Raw genomic sequence first — 18,367 nt, forward strand, 5'->3', positions numbered from 1 at the left:
GGCATCCAAGTTTAGTGGGAGCTCAAGGGTCCCAAAGCATGGCTTACAAGAGGGGGGCAGAACTTATAGCTAAGAGTAAGTGCAAAGTGAAAAGGAAATTGGGGAGCCATAACAGATGGTGGTCATGCTTAGCCACAAGTGCAGGCTGGCACACCCCTGACCACTTGTATGGGTTAAACAAGTTAGAAGCAGACCCTTGAAGGTCAGACCATGGTCTGGATAGTGATTAGGACACTATCAGGCCTAAGTCCAAGGCTCAAGCATATAAAAGGGAAAAGGGGAGTGAGAATTGATTGAGATAGGGATTCAAAGAACCCAGTTCAGAATCATAGACATCAATATTAGAGTGTTGCTATGCCCTGAACCCAACTCATTCACATAAGAAAAGTAATAACAAATTTGCAGAAACACAGTAAAGGAAAGCATAACAGAACTAGAATGTAAAACACATAATGAAGAAGCATTATTCAACTAAGAATAACGTACCAGTTGCAAAGTAAGAACAGGCAGAACAATAGAGCAATTATGGCAAGTAAACACGACAGGAGCAGCCTTAAGTTCAGCAGAACACTTGAGAGTTTTAGAGAGAGAGCTCGAAATTGTTTCAGAAAGCACAAAGTAGAAGAAGAGAGTAGAATTTTTTGTGAAAGAACTCAGTATTCGAATGTGTAAAAGCCTGTGTTTTTTGTGCAGAAAAGTCTGTGAAAGCATGTGAAAAGCCTTTCCCTTTTATAGTGCAGAAGGTGAGTAAAAAAGGTAAGAGAATAGTTTTGCAATCAATCACAAGTTGTTTCCCTTTGGTTAAGGGATTTAATTCAAACGGGCAACATAAATAAGGAAAGGATTTGATTTTAAAATTTTTTCTAAGGCAGTACAATAAGGATAAATACCAGAAACTTATTTAAGGAAAGAGTCTAGTAGTACACGGTTTGGGCAAATAAGGAAAGGCAATCAATCAACAGCCAGTAAAAATCAAGGTTTGAGCCTTGGCATTAATGGATCCAACCAAGAAAAGGTGAAGAGAAACTTAATTTAAAGAAAATCAGTAACACTCAATCAATCCTTATAAAAAGGAATTCGGAATCAATCACAAGTTGGCAAAAGACCTTTTGAAAGAAGAGTTTATCCTATATAAAGCATACAGACATGTGAAAAGAGAGAGACTAGTATAGGAAAATTCAGAGTCATAACAAAGAGGGTTTAGTTCATAGACTCAGAATGAGTCTGAAAGAGCCAAGGGTTCTGAATAGAACCCTAGTCCAAGCATGAAATCAAGCCTGCCAAAACCCCCAAATACTAGGGTTTTTGACTCAGATCAGATGCATAGATGAGAAGACATCAACTAGAACATGCTCAGTAGTCTCCTTCAGAGACTTATGAGCAAATAAAATAGCAGGCTCAAGGCGAATAGAATGTAGAAACTGATTTGAAACACAGGGAACATGTTTAAGTAAAGCTTGTCGCTCAAATAAGTTTAGAAGAGAAGAGGCGGTATAAGCCTAGGAAAACAGTAGATGAAACATACTTAGGGTTCAAACAAAGTCCAGTAAAGATAAGCAAGGAGCAAAAGCTCAGTAAAAATACAGTAAAGGAACATACAAGATAGACATGTAAAGCATGCTATAGAAACCAGTAGAAGAAAGAAAAAAGCACAAAACAGAAGAACATACATAACACGACAAATATAGAACACAAGAGAAAAAGAACATGCGAGTTGGAAGAGAGAACATAAGAACATGGCATAGCCAGATTCACACAAAGAAAAGAAAAAGAAGAGACAGAAGTCATTTTTTAAAACTTTTTCAGAAACCCTAAAGGAAAATTTGGGGAAAAGCTTAAAACGTCGAATATAGCACAGATTTACCACAGATCTAGGCAAATAAAAGAAGAAGGAACCTCGAATAGCTTTAGGGTTTCAGAGAAACCCTAGAAATGAGAAGACTTGGAAGAATGTCCGGTCTTGAGTCGGATGAGTCAAAAATAGGCTCCTAACGTTTGGACACGCCGGAGCAAGGCCGGAGAGGCCATAGAACCTTGGATCTGTAGAGGATCTGAACGGACACCATCGAGGTCAGACCTCGAAATCTCGAACACCCATGGTTTAGTGGTGAAAGAAGGTGAGTACAGGTCATCCATGGCCTGGGAAGCCATGGATTCCGGTGAGGTTATGGTCGAAGACGGGTGAGAGAGGCTAGGGTTTCAGGACCCTTCGAGAGAGTGTTTGAGAGAGGAAAGTATCCAAAGGCGGCAGATTGAAAAAAATGAGAGAGGGTTAGGGGGTCGTTGGAATTAATTAAGGTAAGGGGGAATCTGGGCCGTTGATCAAAATGATCAACGGCTCAGATTAAAAGGAACACAGGCCGGTTCGGTTAATTGGGCGTTGGGTCGGGTTAATTGGGTAATTGGGTTGGGATGATTGGGCTTGATTTTGGGGTCAAATTGGGGTGCAAAACTGGCTATAATCGAAATAAAAATTGGGCTCACATTAAATTGCCAATTTTCCCTATTTGATTAACAAAAAATAGTAGTAACAATTTTAAAAGCAAATTAAAAGTACTGAGTAAATAACTATTATATAAATATTAATTTAAAAATAATGGGATTAATTTTTATAATTATAAAATGCTATAAAATCTTAAAGAGGCTAGTATTGCAATTATATGCAATTTAGTTTTAAAAATACCAAACGAATTTGTAAAAATATGCAAAAATCATGTTAGCTATATTTTGATATAAATATGAGAATGAAATAAATTATACTCCAAAATGGAAAGCTTTGGGGAATAATTATGGGATTTAATGGTGTAAAAATAGGCCATACATTGGTTTAAAAATCATTAAAAATGCCACAACCCTTTGGGGTGCTTATATATGCACATATATGTCATTTTGAAAATATATAGGGAAAAATTGGGTATCAACAATTGAGGAGGAATAAGGGTGAATTGATATTATATGGTGGGATCGGGTTGCGCGCCGCAATATTATGTTTATTATTATGATATTGATATTGTACAGTGGGATCGGGTTGCACGCCACAACAGGAGGAATAAAAGTGATATATTGAGGAGGAATAAGGGTGAATTGATATTATATGGTAGGATCGGGTTGCGCGTTGCAACATATCTTGTATTTTGGTATCTTACTGCATTGACTTTAGTTTCTTCGTACAAGATTTTGATAATTTGTATTTCTAGTTTTCACTGAGCTTTGAGGATCGAGTTATTGTCATGGACTTATTGACTTTCCGTTATTTCCTGAGTTCTTTTCCTAATACTATTATTCTGGTGAACTAATTTTCAAAGTAAAATTTACTACGTTGAGTCATTTCCTCCTGCCCTGCTGAGTGGTTAGTAATATAGTGATTTAAAATAAAGGAATTAATATTATGTTACCTTGTATGACTTTTAAATTAGAACTCGTCGTACATATTCAGTATTACAAATTCTAATAATTTTTATATTTTATTTCAATTGGTTTCTCAACTAAATTTCATTAACCCGTCTGAGGTTGTATTTTACTTAAAAAGAAATTGCTATTAAGTTTCAACTTAATAAATCCTATATTAAAGGCAATAGCTTATTCGATGTTGTGTTTTTCTTTATTATTGTTTAAAAGGAGTATTTTCTTCACTCAAATAATTTCAAAAAATAGCTTCATCTTTTCGCACTGATTTCCTATTGGGTCTAGAAACTGTAAATCTTCTTTATGTACATAAATGGAACTTCTTGAATATTTTAAATTTGCGTTTGTTACGGATATTATGTACCGAGTAACACGTGAATTCTGTTGTGCAAAGTGATGTGAAAATATGTGGGCACCAGGTGCCATGTGTGTTAAAGGTTTGGAAGTTGTGAATTTGATATGAGGTTACGAGTATCGGGATGGTTGGAATTTGTGTATTAGAAATGATGTGATTGGTTGAGTTAATATCGCTTTCTCTTATTTGGTCACATTTTACTTGTCTGTATCCCAACTGTGTTGGTGTGTAATTACCTGTATTTTTGTTAACATCCGTGTTTTCCTCTTATCATCTCTATTGTTGTAATTTGATTTCTCCCTGTTATTGGCATTACTTTGTTATCTTTATCCTGTTAGTTTATTATCATATCATGTTCAATTTATTAAACCAGTAGGTGTTTTGATTGTTCCTCGTCACTACTCCACCGAGGTTAGTCTTGATACTTACTGGGCACCGCTGTGGCGTGCTCATACTATACTTTTGTATATTTTTTTGTATAGATCCAAGTATTTGATCGTTAGTAGATGTGTGGATTGTCGTTGTGGAGACTCAAGTAGACCTGCTGCTGCGTTTGCAGGCCTCAGAGTCACCATTTGTTTTATTTATTTCCATTGTTTCCTTTTGTTCTGGAATAGTGATGTATTCAATATGTATAACTACTCCTAGAAAGGTTTATGACTTGTACTACCGATTTCGGGAATTATAAATTGTTCGAGATATCTAATTCGAAGTTAGTGAATATTATCGTTATTTCTGTTAATGTTAGGCTTACCTAGTTTTAGAGACTAGGTGTCATCACGACTCCTTCGGAGGGATTTTGGGTCGTGATAGTTGTAGTATAATTGTATGTAAATTGTATTCTGTTGTAGTTATATATTTATTATTATTTGAATGTTGTATAAAAATTAAAAAATAGTTGTACAATGTATGAATCGTTGTATAAAGTTTGTATTTAAGTTATCAATACTATCTTTTTTTACATAAAGTTGTTATACGTATTAAAATTGCATTAAGAGAGTAAATTTTGATTGGAATTTTAAAGAGGAAGAAGCACACACCACATACAAAATATATACAGAATATACAAAGGACATATTATATAAAATTTGTATGAAAATTGTATTTAAGTTGTATGATGTTGTAGTTGTATTTAACTGGGTAAGAAAGATGGATGAAAGTTGTTAGATAAGTTATATATTGTATAATTAGTTGTATGAAATTTATTTTTATTCTGTATGTTGTTGCACATATATCAAATTTTGTATCAAAAGTTGTTGTAAATGTATGAAGCGTAATTTATTAACTATTTCAAACCTTTTTAAGATGAGAAGATGAAGAAAAAGCCGCCATTGTTTTCACTTCTTCTTGTGACGACGATGATGATTTGCTTCCTTCGCAAAGTTTCGATCGTGGTAATTTGAGGATGCGTCTCTGTAATAGCGTTAAATTGCGAGATTGATAGGGCGGATATACCTGATGAGTTTGGTGTGTACATTGCTGGGCCGAGTAACATCCATGACCAGGAAAGGGAAAGGTGGTTAACACCATTGTTCCCTTCAGTTATGCCTTTTTCCAATATAAATTCAACAGAAATCCCTATTCTTTTTAAAATCCGTCATTATTACTTTGTACTCCCCTTTTGCGTATATGATCATTTTCTTAATTTGCTGACCAGACCAATTCTTTTTTTTATGAGGTGGAACTAGTCTAGTATGTAGCTAATATATTGGGGAATCAACAGCATGTCTTATTATTAGCTTCAGATACAAATGTAACATTCGATTTGGAGAGTAGAGGGAGAGAGGAGAGAAAAAAGAAAATAACTAAATCCCTTGAGAGAAAGTACTAATAATGGATTGACAGTCTTTTAAGGTGAATTGTATATATTTTGTAGCTAAAACGTGTTTAGGTCGGGTAAATACAAAACTTGGATATTTTTCGTAATAAGGTTTCAAATTGTGTATAGAAATGAAAAAATCCCTAAAAACAATAGACCTTTTGAAGACCCTTCTCCTTGAAATTTTTTATTTTGTGCAGACCTCCTTTTTGTCTTACAACTTTGTGGTCCCAGATTTTTGTGGACTCAAATGTGCAAGATATGGGTCCATAAATATGTGAGATAAAAAAAGATCTCACACAACTAATGTTAATTGTATGAGGCATATCATAAAATCACTTCAGCTTAGAACTCTTGGTTAAGGGTGGAGTTCATCTCAGACTAGTACATATCTCAGACTAGTAAAATTATTTGTTGATTTTATTGTTCATATCTCAGACTAGTACAAGCATCTGGTGGTATTTAGTGAACATGTTCGTAATCAAATGGTGTCATTATCTGCCTGTGTTTGTTTACGAACCATATACTTATCCATGTCTAAATAATTTAGACATACGTCACTAAAAGTTTTAAGTTCAAAATATGTCATTTTAAAATATCCCCATAAATGCAAAATGCAGCACGCATCCTAGCAAAATTAAGTTGGCTTATAGTGGAAAAGTCAGCCTACTTTGGATAAATATCAGCATATAGTGGTGGGACAACGTAATTGGACTAATCCTAGATAATCAATTAGTATTCTAACAAATATCTATCTATAACCCTTTCCCACGGTAAGAAAATCTTTAAGTTGGAAAGAATAAAGATGGTACTAAAAACAATAGACATTTTGAAGAATGAAATTGCCATAGAGGAGGAATCAGTGATTATCACTGAAGATGTTAAGGCCGGTCTTGTTCTTGTGGACATCATCAATGGCTTTTGCACCGTTGGGGCTGGAAATCTGGTTCATATATTTATTCATTATTTTAGAGCTCCATGTTTCTTTAATTTGTTTTAGCTATAGCTGCTTGCCCAATTGATTTAATTGAATTTTCTTGTTAATTATTATTATAGGCACCAAGAGAGCCAAACAGGCAGATCTCTGAAATGATTGATGAATCAACAAGGCTGGCTAGATTGTTCTGTGACAAGAAATGGCCTATTCTTGCCTTTCTTGATTCACACCACCCTGACAAACTTGAACACCCTTATCCTCCTCACTGTATCACTGGCACTGATGAATCCAATTTGGTTCCTGGTATTATATCTGCTTACTAGCTAACGACTATAGCTTAGTTCAAGTTCAGTTTCTATAACAGACAGTTTATGTTGCACGGACTCTCCAAAATGTTGTCGTACTCGTGTCGGATCCTCCGAATATACACCACAATTGATGGATTCGACACGCACCAGAGACATTTTCGGAGAGTCCGAGCAATATAGCCGACAATGTAAAGTACTACTCCTCTGTTTCAAAAAGATTGACACTATTTCTTTATTAGTCTGTTTCAAAAAAAATTGACATCTTTCAATATTATTTCCTTAGTAGGAAGCATTTATAACCACACAAGTAATATAACAGGTTTCAGACCACAAGTTTCAAAAGTTTTATAACCACACAAATGCTATGGTTTATTTAAGACTACATATCTCAAAAGTCTTCTCTTCTTTATTAAAGTTTGTGCCAAGTCAAACTAAGACAAGCTTTTTGAAACGGATGGAGTAATATTTACCGTATCAGATATATAAAAGATAACTATAAGGTAACCACCATAAAAAAGTAAGAATTAGTAACTAGGAAAATCACACCATCATCAGTGACTCACTGTATATAAGTTAAAGTGGAATAATATTCTGAGATTTAGAAACTATACAAAAAGTTATAGATACAATGTATGAAGTTGCAGCAATATTCATCTTACGATATTACATTATTTCAAGTAATTTGTACTGATTGTTGGACGATTTACCTACCTCTGCAGCACTAAGATGGTTGGAGAAGGAACAAAACGTAACAATCAGGCGTAAAGACTGCTACGATGGCTATATTGGTTCGTTTCAGGAGGATGGCTCTAATGTATTTGTTGATTGGGTGAAAAACAACAAAATTCAAACTGTATGCTCCCTCTTTGCTTCTATAAAACTTCTTCCTACTGGATAGTCATTAACATATTCATGTTTATATGGTTGAAGAATATTGACTGACTGTTTATTTGAATTAAGTTGTTGGTTGTAGGGGCATGTACAGACATTTGTGTGCTGGATTTCGTTTGCTCTACATTATCAGCTAGGAACCGCGGCTTCCTCGACCCTTTGGAGGAAGTAGTAGTTTACTCTCAGGGATGTGCCACTTTTGATTTTCCTGCCTCCATGGCAAGAAACACCAAAGATATTTCACCACATCCTCAGGTGACTTATAACAAGTCAAGAATTTGCTGTTATGAAAAAAAAAAAAAAAAAAAAGGGGGCAGACGGGTGCACTAAGCTCCCGCTATGCACTGGGTCCGGGAAAGGGCCGGACCACAAAGGTGTATTGTACGCAGCCTTACCCTGCATTTCTACAAAAGGCTATTTTCACGGCTCGAACCCGTGACCTCCTGGTCAAGAATTTTCTGTTATGATCTTGATTAACTTAGTGTCTTAATTTATTGTGTTGGGCGTGCAGGAGCTGATGCATCATGTAGGACTTTATATGGCGAAGGAAAGGGGTGCTAAAATAGCTAGAGAAGTCTCCTTCAACAGCTTGAAGAAACCATGATATATTGCAATCTTTTCTTTGGTCATCTGTAATATTGAAAGGGTTCTGTATTTTCAGGAAATATGCAGCAGATGCTGATGGTTTGTGTGCTTCAGCAGTCTCTATGATTACAATAATGCTACAATATGATCTGCATGTATATACACATGAAAATAATAAGTTTGGATGTGCTCTATACACTAGATCAACACCCAAGTTTTACTGGTACTGGAGTATAATCATGGATGCATGTTAATTGCTGTGCGTGTTGTGTCCATTGCATTGCTTTAATGAAATAGTGAAGGCTTTGATATATTGTATGTAGCTTTAACCGTACTACATTGCCAAAAATTTGTTGATTTCATTGTTCATATCTCAGACTAGTGCTAGCATCTGGTGGTATCTAGTGAACATGTTCGTAACCAAATGGTGTCATTATCTGCCTGTGCGTATTTACGAACCATACTTGTCCATGTCTTTGTGATACACGCTCCAAAACCATACCTCCAGCTGTTGCAAGAACATTCTTTAGACTGCGAAAACAATTCCTACCCAAAATGCATGAAATCTGAGAAGCAGCAGCTCAACAGATAATTTAAGTGCCATGATCATGAAATGAGAACAATAAGACATTTGCCATTCTACTAAATAGAATAAAATTTGAGTAGCCGGAGGTGCTAGCAACAAAACAGTACAACAACGCCCACCCGCGGGGGGGAGGGGGGGGATAATACATAAAGAGCGCAAAAAAGAATAACAACATAAAGAGCATATGTACAAGCTAAGTGCCCAAGAAATCACCGGTAGGCCTGAACATTTGGTATATCAGGGAAATATTGGGGTCATCAACTCAAAAATTGTTGGTTAGTTCCATACAATAAATGCTTAATTCTGGCCATGAACGAATTTTTGAATCTTCTCTTCAGCTCAAACTGACAACGCTTCGTGGTAATAGATATCATGTTGACTGCAAAGGAACAGAGAAAGAAGCAATCACCTTATCAGATTAGAGATCAAAGTGAGGTAGGATTAATCATACAGGTCCCTCAAAAAACACCCTTGTAATTCATCAACCCTTTCTCCTTCCGGTAACAAAAGAGCCAATTTGGGAAATAGAAGTGCCAAAGAGCATACCTACAAAGAACTGAACCAGGAATAAACAGCCACAAACTGTATGTACAGAGATGTTCACTCCTGCAGCCTAAGCCGATGGAAGAACACTAAGAAATGATATTCAGGGTCCCAGTAAACAAAACCCACAACAGGCCCTCCTTTAATGTACTGCATAATTCAACAGGAATAAGTAAGTTAAGAAAAATGTTAAAGAGTATAAAGTGACAACAAAATAACTGTAAAAGGGCGCCATTATATAGATAGCTGTAAACCTTTCCATCTAGGATAACCAGTTCACCATCAACCCATCTGGGTTTTCGAAAACCAGGTTCCGCCAGCCTTCCTTGTCCCCTGTATCGAGCAATCTGCATTGGCAATAGAGATAACATAGGCCTAAAATGTGAGAAATAGACCGCCACATCATAAAATCCAGAGCTATGGATACTAAGTTAAGCAACCAAAAAGATAGGGAAAACAAACAATGGCAAGAAATAGTGCACAATCTAAACTCACTAGAACCACCTACCACACCAAATTCTTCTGGAATAATCCCTTTGTGTGGAAGTTGATATTTTTTTCCAATTCTTGCGCGGAATGCTATCTGCAAATTAGAAAGAAAGGCATTAATGGTCACACATCACTCCATCGCACTCTCCCCCTCTCCATTTTCAAAAGCAAGGCAAGAAAAGTTTCTACAAGTACACGTACTAAAATGCACAAATGCAGGATACGAGACACTGTAGATTTTCACTCTCATTGCTCAACGGATTAGCAAAATACCTATTCGACTTGGGCATAGAAATCAGGGCTGCTTTTTTTTTTCTTTCCAGCTTATCATTCTTTCCCTAGTCTCTACCAATCAGATACAGAGATGTCTACACTCCAGCCAGAATGAATGATCTCAGCCATCCTAACTTATTTTTAAAAGAAAAAAGTGCGAGTCTACCTCCAACAAATCTGTAGGATAGATTATATGAACAACTTTTAGAATCAAGTGAAGTTACCTGACCAGCTGGCACATAAGAATCTCCAGTTAATTTTACAGCTTCAACATACTCGTAAAACTCTAAACGTGAAGACTCCTTAGGGCTACCTTCTTCTTTCCACTGACCAAATCTTCGCCTAAGGTGGATGACTTCCGAAGTGTACAGACCATGAGCACCAATATATAATCCTGATAAAAATTGTAAATGATTGACCGACTTAAGAATGAGAGTGAGTAGAAAAACAATGATGCTGCACTAGTTAAACAAGCATATGTTAACTAGAAAACGGAAAATCAGCAATCTAAACAGCAAGAGAACTAAAGGAGAGAAACAGATTGGAGATTGATCACCATTTAGTGGGTCCGTAGATGCTGAAATCTCAATGCGGTTAAAGGTAGTTGACTTCGACAGTGGTTGACGATTTCGTGCCTGAGTAAGAGTGAGGCTGATCAACTCCCCCATATCTTTAAGGACCTGCATGTATCAGGAAAACTATTAAGAGAAGATTATAAACTTAGCAATTTGAATGACAATATAAAAGAGTTCTGACCTTCATAGGTATCTTCCCCTTCCCGATGAACTTTGCAAGATCAAGCATCACATGATCCAAGCTACGTTGACCTTGGAGCCTAGCCTTTTTATCTGGGGGAAATTGTCCACTGCCAGAGGAATTGCGTTTGTTCTCATCTTCCTCTATACTGAAAGTAAATGACAGGTGACCCTTCTTCTCTAGCCTTGCCGGTACTCGAAGCAGGTCTTTATGCTGTACACCACTTGAAGTATTTTGCATAAGACCACCAACAACCACCCTAACCGCAATTTGGCTCTGCTCTTCGCCATCACTAACCCCATTGTCTGTATCCAATTCAATCACATTCTGCTCTCCATTTTTTTCCACCTTAATTTCATCTTCATCGTCCACGCTGTCTAAATCAAAGTCCTTTTCTTCATCTTCATCTTCCTCATCCATTATTTGCTCAATGACCTTTGATATTAGATCTCTATCTACCTTCCCTGGAGCTGTCACTTTTAAAACCTTGACCTGTACCCCTGGAATCATGTCTCTCAGTGCATTCTGAAAGCCAAACTCATCATCCCTATCTTCAGCATCTTCCTCAGCATCTGAGATTTTATCAAACATATCACTTTTGTTTTCAGTGGGACTAAGAGTGTCCAAGTTACTGATAGCACCAGGTAGCTTTGAAGAAGGAATAGGTAAATCTTGCTGAACTGGTTTTCTCTTCAAGTAAACAGCCTGGAATCACGTGGATCACGAAGATTTTTAAATAGTATTGGAAGGAAAAGGACTTCTATTATAAAGCGAGGACCAAAACCGTCTTTAATTAGATATATCTTCATATTTTAGCATGCTTAAAAAAGGTGCCTAGACGAGGAGATGAGGAGGAGATTCTGGTTCAAAAAAACAGAACGGATGTACAATTTTATTTTTTTTAATAAGGAAAGGAGGTGTACAATTTTTTCAGTTCTTTTTATCAAGTGCAACATCTTCAATGGGAAAAAAAACTCATAGAGCTGCCAGACCATCCATGACCTTTGCAAAGGCAGCCCTACATATAGGGAATGGTTCATAACCTGAACAATCTTGTCTTCCCATGGGCCACACCAACATCATCACGTCTGAGCAATGATATTCTATGGTGACATTCATGTCTGTTACTATTCTTGCATCAAGTTTCATCCACAAATTGCAACATGCTGTTAACAAAAAATGAAACAAGAACCACGCCTCAATATCCTGTTAAAGCGGTTGAGACGAGCTATATGAATCCTTAGTGTCCATTTTGCACAATTTGGGTTTCACCAAGCATTCACTATTCCGAATATTTCATCACAAATTGACTATTCATTTATTTCTATGGAAGATGTCAACAAGTCAAAAGAAAGTATGTGAGCTCGAAAGATACCTGTTGCCTGTATTCGCCTTTATCATCCACGGTAAGAAATATTTCAAAAAGAGGGGCACCTTCAACAGCCGAAGCGAGCTGGCTGTCAGTAGAATACATGAACCCAGTAAACCACATATTCCAAAGGCAAAGTTTCTTGTTCACTTTTACTTAATAAGGTAAAAACAATAACATAGCAATACACCACCACACTAGCTTTTGTTACTAACTAGGACATAAAGCACATCAGAAAAGGCAACCACACCTTGCAAGACTCAGTTCGGAAAGGCTCAACACTTAGGCTAGAAATTTATCTAACTTCAACATCAAAACAGCACCAACTGGTATATAAACTGCAGAGATAATACTTTTTTTTTTTTAGATGGCACAGAGATTATACATACAATCTGGAAGAAAGGGGAGACGACAGATTCACTAGATCATCTTTCAGTACGTTGTTCAGTGGGGGAGAATATTCGGTGCATGTTAGGATTTCCGGAATACAACGATATGTAATGGAATCAATCCATCCAATTCTTATCTTATGCCAAGGCATAAGGATAAACAGAAGTTTTAATGGAAGGGTCAGAGAACTATCTCACGTCGTGATTTTGGTCAATTTGGGAAGAGAAATGATAGGTGTTGAGGATGAATCAGAAGCTTTTCAAACAGTGAAAATAGTTGCATTAGAGCCTCTCTTTCACTGGTGTAAGAAAGAGTTGATGGAAGGAGATCCTACTTTCATTTTTTATTTGTTTCATTTATTTTATTTTCTTTCTTTTGTACTTCTAGATCATCTTTACCCCGTTTAGTTTATATAGACCTTCTTATTTACTTAACCCCCCCACCCCCCACCCCACCCCACCCCCCACCCCCCAAAGTCGGAAAAATGAACTATGAGAAATTTTCACAGGTCTTCCCCATTTTCTATAGATGATATCCTTTGTTAATCTCATGGGAAAAAGAGCAGAGAGATGAAGTGGATACTGGTGCGCAGACCCCTTTCTTCTATAGATGAAGTGGATACTGGTGCGCAGACCCCTTTCTTCTATATTTTCTAAGAAAGAAAACTGTAAAAATTCAATTTATCGAACTCAAACAAAACCCAGCAGAAACCTAGATATACCGCGGACTGTAACTTTTCGCCACATATCTTCCATGCTCAGCACTTATACGAATAATGCGGCCATATGGATCATTAACGTCTTCTGAAGTTCCAGCCCACCATCCAACCTACATAAACATAACAAAACATGTTACAAACTAGAAATACCAATGTACCACAACAAATATGAAATTAATGACATGCTCTCAAGAAACTTTGCTAGCAAAGTCAACACCATAGCTCAAGGAAAGTTGGAGTAGCAAATAGTCTCAGACTTTGAAGAGACTGCTTGTTGAAAAGATTGAAGTATATAGAGATGTCCTCGTCCTATCCAGTTGGGATGGAAGTTTATATGAATGAATAATCCAAATGCGTAGAGCACATAAAACATTGAAGAAACAAAACAAAACAGCTACATATTACCATACCCACAAGAAACTGTTGAGAGGAAGCAATTGCAAGTACAAGATACCATAAATTCAGAATCCTCCAACTAAACTCACCAATCCTGTACCAGCATAATCACGCATAAATATTGCATCCTTGTACTGCTCTTCTTCAACAGCTTTCTGCATTTGACTCCAGAAAGTGAGCATCAACAAACAGTGGATTTTTTATTTTTTTGACAAAGCGGTGGAATAAAATTTTGTAAGATAAACAAGAAGATCATGGAGGCACATAAGAAGAGCTGTCAATAAAAACCGAAGACTCAAACCAGAGTCTAACATTTGTGTACTGAACAATGAGTGACTCAACTTTCAATTATTAATTCTACATTCTCATCATTAGTAAAAATTAAGAAGTCCTATTTCCTTTCTTTATGTTTAAATGAAATTCAACTCTGAAGATTCCTAAATCTCAAATGTCTATCATTAGCTATACCTTGAGTGCCATGCTTCATTAGAATTTACAAGTAAGTGATGTTTATTGTTCAAAGGTCAAGAAAAAGAAAGTCAATTTTTTTTATAAAGTAATATATTCCATTTTACCCTTACTTCATAAAAAAATAGTACTGTAATAAATTTCATTGCAAGATAAAGAAAGTTACATAGATACGTTAAGTTTGAAAAAAAGAGACCACAGTTCGTATCATCGGAGGCTTGACACAATGGATGATCTTCCTTTTAAGTCACCAAAGCATCTATCATCCAGTCACGTGATCAACTCAATTTTAAGGCTGAATCAAGTTAATTAATACCTCTAACTTAACAAGTTAAAAGGCAAAGGAATGCACACACAGATATTATATAGGTATGCATATATATTTTGATAAGTAACACAAAGGAAGATGATATCACCGATACAATCAGAATAGCAGTACAAAACTACAAAACTTACATTTAGACGGGACATCACTCTTCCAACAATGTCTTTAGTAGCTGCAGCTGCAATGCCCACCTTGAGTTTAGCAGCATCTTCATAATCTTCCCTACTAATAGCATGAGCCAACTGTGACTGGTGAAATAACAGCTCCATTAAAATAGTAGCAATAAAAGTATACTGTGATTGAGCATAAATGTTTATATTTGTAATCTAATATAGGCCTCTTGCACGTCCAAACAAGCCAAGAACAAGATGATATGGCAAGATATTACAAGCTAAAAAAACTGACAAAAAAGTACAGTAAATTACCAAGAACCCTTTAATCTTTTGGTGCATTTGGAATGAAAGGAATCGCAGATGTTTCGATGGGACCTCAACTCCTAACAATTATCTTAAAGTTGTTTGTTTGATTAACTTATTTAATTGGTTCAATCAGGCTCACGTAACTAGTGTTGAACTTTTCCACGATTTTGACTGCCTTAGTTGTCCAGTAAGTTTTTTATATGAACAGTCACTTCCGCTTTGTCGTAATTTTTTGCTATGCATCTTCTTGATGCCATTTAATGAAAATCCTTTACTTCATCAAAAAAAAAAAAAAAAAAACAGGTATTCGCCAACGAGGTCTTCACATAATAGGTTAAAAAAATCCTTATTAGGAAGAAGACTTAGACAAATCCCCGGTCTTATAGAAGTAGCTAGCAAGTCTAGTCCTCCCCTCTTCTTTGTTGAGTTCATCTCGTAGAGGGGAGCTATAGTTCAATAGTATGGGTATTTATCCTTAGAAGAGGAAGGGCGTGCTAAAGCCATAGGGGTAAGCTCCCACAAGGATTGATAATAAGGACCCTTTAATTTGAGTTGGTATTCACCTCGAGAACCATTTTAGATTCACAAAAGACTTTCCTTGACCCTTTCAACTATTCCCCACAAGTAATCGATCAGCCAATCCAGAGATTTTACGCTCAGTTGGGTTGGGTTTATGAATCCTCTATATCCATTCCACTTTACTAGGACTCATGTCATTTCAATACTAAGATAATTTGTTTCTTAAGCAAAATAAGGGCTCTATAAATCTAACCAAACACCTGGGACCTGGAAAATATGTCTCTAACCAAACTCCTGGCAAAACACGGGACCTAATATCAACAGTCATTGCTTATATATAGTGGTGGCAAAATGGTTAAAAGAAAACAGTTATCCACCCATATTATCCGTTAAAAAATGAGTTAGATAATGAACTTTTTTAAAATCGGATCAAATACGGATAAGAACCATATTATCCACTTAGAAAATGGATAACAAATGGATTTAACTTTTACATAAGTAAAACATCACACAGGGGTTCCTCAAGTTTGGGAGACTAGGAATTCTCCCAAAATTGATCATATTCAATAAGCCATATATAATATGAATATCCATATTATATGCCGGTTAACCCGTTTTTTATCCGTATTAAAATATGGGTCGGGCGGGATAATTTATCCGTTTTTTACATTACCCATTTCAACCCGCCCATTTGCCACCCCTACTTATATATTATTTTATTTTATTTTATTTTTTAATTTTTTAGGACGGTAGTGTTCAAACCAACTTGTATTCCACCGGATACTTGCTACCTCCGACCAACACATGAATCGGATAACTCTGTCCACCACAACTTAGCAAATGGGTAAGGTTGATGGGAAAAAGTTACCTAGTACAAAGAGTGGTACTATACCAATACTAATATCATTACCATATGTCACCTACTTTTAGATTCAATGGAACACTAGAAAATGATTTCCAAGGTAAAACAATTTCATTCCTAAGGTAATCAATGTTAATTTTCATAGGGGAACGGAGTAGCATGCAAGTACTAAATAAAGATGGTACCTTTAAAACAGAAACCAACCGTTCCTCCTCCTCAACCTCAGTGAAATGCTTTTTCCACCGCTCCCAACCCCATTCTTCGCCATCAACACAGACTTCCTTCTCCGCACTACTCCTCTCAGCAAGCTCGGCTCCTTTGGACCAATTCACGTAATCATCGAACTTCTTCATCGCATTCCTAACAGCATCCTGAAACGCCAAGTCCCATCTCCAAGAAGAAGATGAAGAGCTGTTCTGAGAAGAAGCTGATGGAGACGGCTCAGCTGTCTCGCCATCGCCGGTGCCGTTCCGGCAACGGCAGCAGAAAGCTGAACCGGAAACCCTAGAGACGGAATGAGCGGTGGAAAAAGCCTGAGAAGTGAATGATGAAGATGAACGCTTCAATCGGGAGGTGAACTTAGGGTTTGAGAAGTTGAATTTGTGAGTGTTTACATCGAATGTCGGCGGCGGAGCAATCGACGCCATGACAAAGGCAAGATATTATGAGAATAACAACGTTGTTTCTGAATTTCTGATAATCCAGAAGAGTACTCAAAAAAGGATTGCTATTTTAAGAAGAAGACGGGAAAACACTGAGGAATAAAAAACACGGGGATAAGGATGTCGATTTTCTGACGTTGGACAAAGCCAATAGCAACTTAGCAAGACTACACACCACGACTGCCACCCCCCCCCCCCCCCCCGCCAATTCCATTTGTTCTGATTTTTTATTATTTTTAAAATCTTTTTATTTAATACTATTTCCTATGTTGTTAAAGAGCAGTGTATTATATATGGCGGCTGTTTTTAGATGTCTAAATAGTGAACCTTTTTACATGTGTCAAATTCGTGTCCACGCTTGAATTGTCTGTTTTTTCTTTTCTTTTTCTCTCATTTCTCCATGTAAAGGTTCTTCTTTTTAATTACTCCGTACGTATTTTGATTTCTCGGATTAACCATGAAATGGTTTTGTAGTCTATTTGTATGTTAGGATTCAAGTTCATAACATTGTTCCAATTTCACGCTATAACTAAGTGGTGTATAAGATTTACATTTCGAGATTACGTTATATATATTTATTATATAACTTTTCTTAATGTTAATGTAATTTAAATGACTACAATATATTATTATAAATCAACTTAATCATTTAATAAAAACATTATTTACATAATTAATGTATAAATTAAAACATAAACTCATTTAGCACTTCCCTCGTTCCTATCACTCTCAAAAAAGGAAAAGATTATTTTTTTTTCCACGTATTTTGTATTTGAGAATAATGGGCCATTTAATACTTGAAGCAAATTATTGGGAAGTAATAGAAAGGGCTCGTCTTCTCTCGGCGCATGATAAGTAACATGCGCGTCCATGGGGGAAGAGAACGAGAATCCCTTCGCAGAAGGCAATCGAAGCTCAGGAATCTGCTGCAAGTGGAGCTGGGCAGCAAAAATTGAAAGGCATACCACCAATTACAGTTAATCGAGAGGATGTACGGGAAAAAACCAATGAAACAAAGCTAGGGCAAACTATGGAATTTGGGGATACGATTGAGCAATCACAGTGGAGGAAGGACTCACAAGCATCGGGAAGTCAAAGTAAGTTGTCATGGACAGACGAGGTGGAAGCATCGATAGATTTGCAGACGAAGGCATCGATTTGGAACAACATTGATGTAGCAAAAGTGTCGAATGCTGGTTTCAAATTGGAATTCGTATCCCATAACATGGAATTCCACCATTTTCTGTATTAAATAGCTATATTAAGGGGATTTGGGGAAAACATGGAATAAA

At 36.6% G+C, this 18,367-nt stretch overlaps 2 protein-coding genes across 2 annotated transcripts; one reads left to right on the top strand and one right to left on the bottom strand.

Moving 5' to 3' along the window:
• Positions 1–6,290: 6,290 nt before the first annotated feature.
• LOC104217986 (nicotinamidase 1-like) lies at positions 6,291–8,526 on the top strand. Its single transcript, XM_009768362.2, has 5 exons — positions 6,291–6,525; positions 6,636–6,819; positions 7,544–7,677; positions 7,785–7,970; positions 8,227–8,526. The coding sequence occupies exons 1-5, from the start codon at positions 6,385–6,387 to the stop codon at positions 8,317–8,319; spliced, it is 738 nt and encodes a 245-aa protein (XP_009766664.1). The 5' UTR covers positions 6,291–6,384; the 3' UTR covers positions 8,320–8,526.
• Positions 8,527–8,914: 388 nt separating this feature from the next.
• On the bottom strand, positions 8,915–17,211 carry LOC104217987 (protein EXECUTER 1, chloroplastic). The gene is made up of 12 exons (XM_009768364.2): positions 16,599–17,211; positions 14,745–14,861; positions 13,910–13,975; positions 13,428–13,534; positions 12,323–12,404; positions 10,948–11,652; positions 10,748–10,871; positions 10,416–10,585; positions 9,938–10,012; positions 9,684–9,776; positions 9,433–9,579; positions 8,915–9,265 (listed from the first exon to the last, which is right to left on the bottom strand). The coding sequence occupies exons 1-11, from the start codon at positions 17,058–17,060 to the stop codon at positions 9,487–9,489; spliced, it is 2,094 nt and encodes a 697-aa protein (XP_009766666.1). The 5' UTR covers positions 17,061–17,211; the 3' UTR covers positions 8,915–9,265; positions 9,433–9,486.
• Positions 17,212–18,367: the final 1,156 nt, after the last annotated feature.

The sequence above is a fragment of the Nicotiana sylvestris genome, chromosome 1 (genome assembly GCF_000393655.2).
Source record: "Nicotiana sylvestris chromosome 1, ASM39365v2, whole genome shotgun sequence".
NCBI lineage: Eukaryota > Viridiplantae > Streptophyta > Magnoliopsida > Solanales > Solanaceae > Nicotiana > Nicotiana sylvestris.

What these genes read in the sequence shown, in the direction of transcription:
- LOC104217987 (XM_009768364.2), bottom strand. Translation starts at nt 17,060, where the DNA reads ATGGCGTCGATTGCTCCGCCGCCGACATTCGATGTAAACACTCACAAA. An exon ending in GGTTGGTTTCTGTTTTAAAG is followed by an intron (nt 14,862 to 16,598) that starts GTACCATCTTTA and finishes TTATTTCACCAG; the next exon opens with TCACAGTTGGCTCATGCTAT. An exon ending in TGGTTATCCTAGATGGAAAG is followed by an intron (nt 9,580 to 9,683) that starts GTTTACAGCTAT and finishes TGAATTATGCAG; the next exon opens with TACATTAAAGGAGGGCCTGT.
- LOC104217986 (XM_009768362.2), top strand. Translation starts at nt 6,385, where the DNA reads ATGGTACTAAAAACAATAGACATTTTGAAGAATGAAATTGCCATAGAG. An exon ending in CCGTTGGGGCTGGAAATCTG is followed by an intron (nt 6,526 to 6,635) that starts GTTCATATATTT and finishes TTATTATTATAG; the next exon opens with GCACCAAGAGAGCCAAACAG. An exon ending in TGAATCCAATTTGGTTCCTG is followed by an intron (nt 6,820 to 7,543) that starts GTATTATATCTG and finishes CTACCTCTGCAG; the next exon opens with CACTAAGATGGTTGGAGAAG.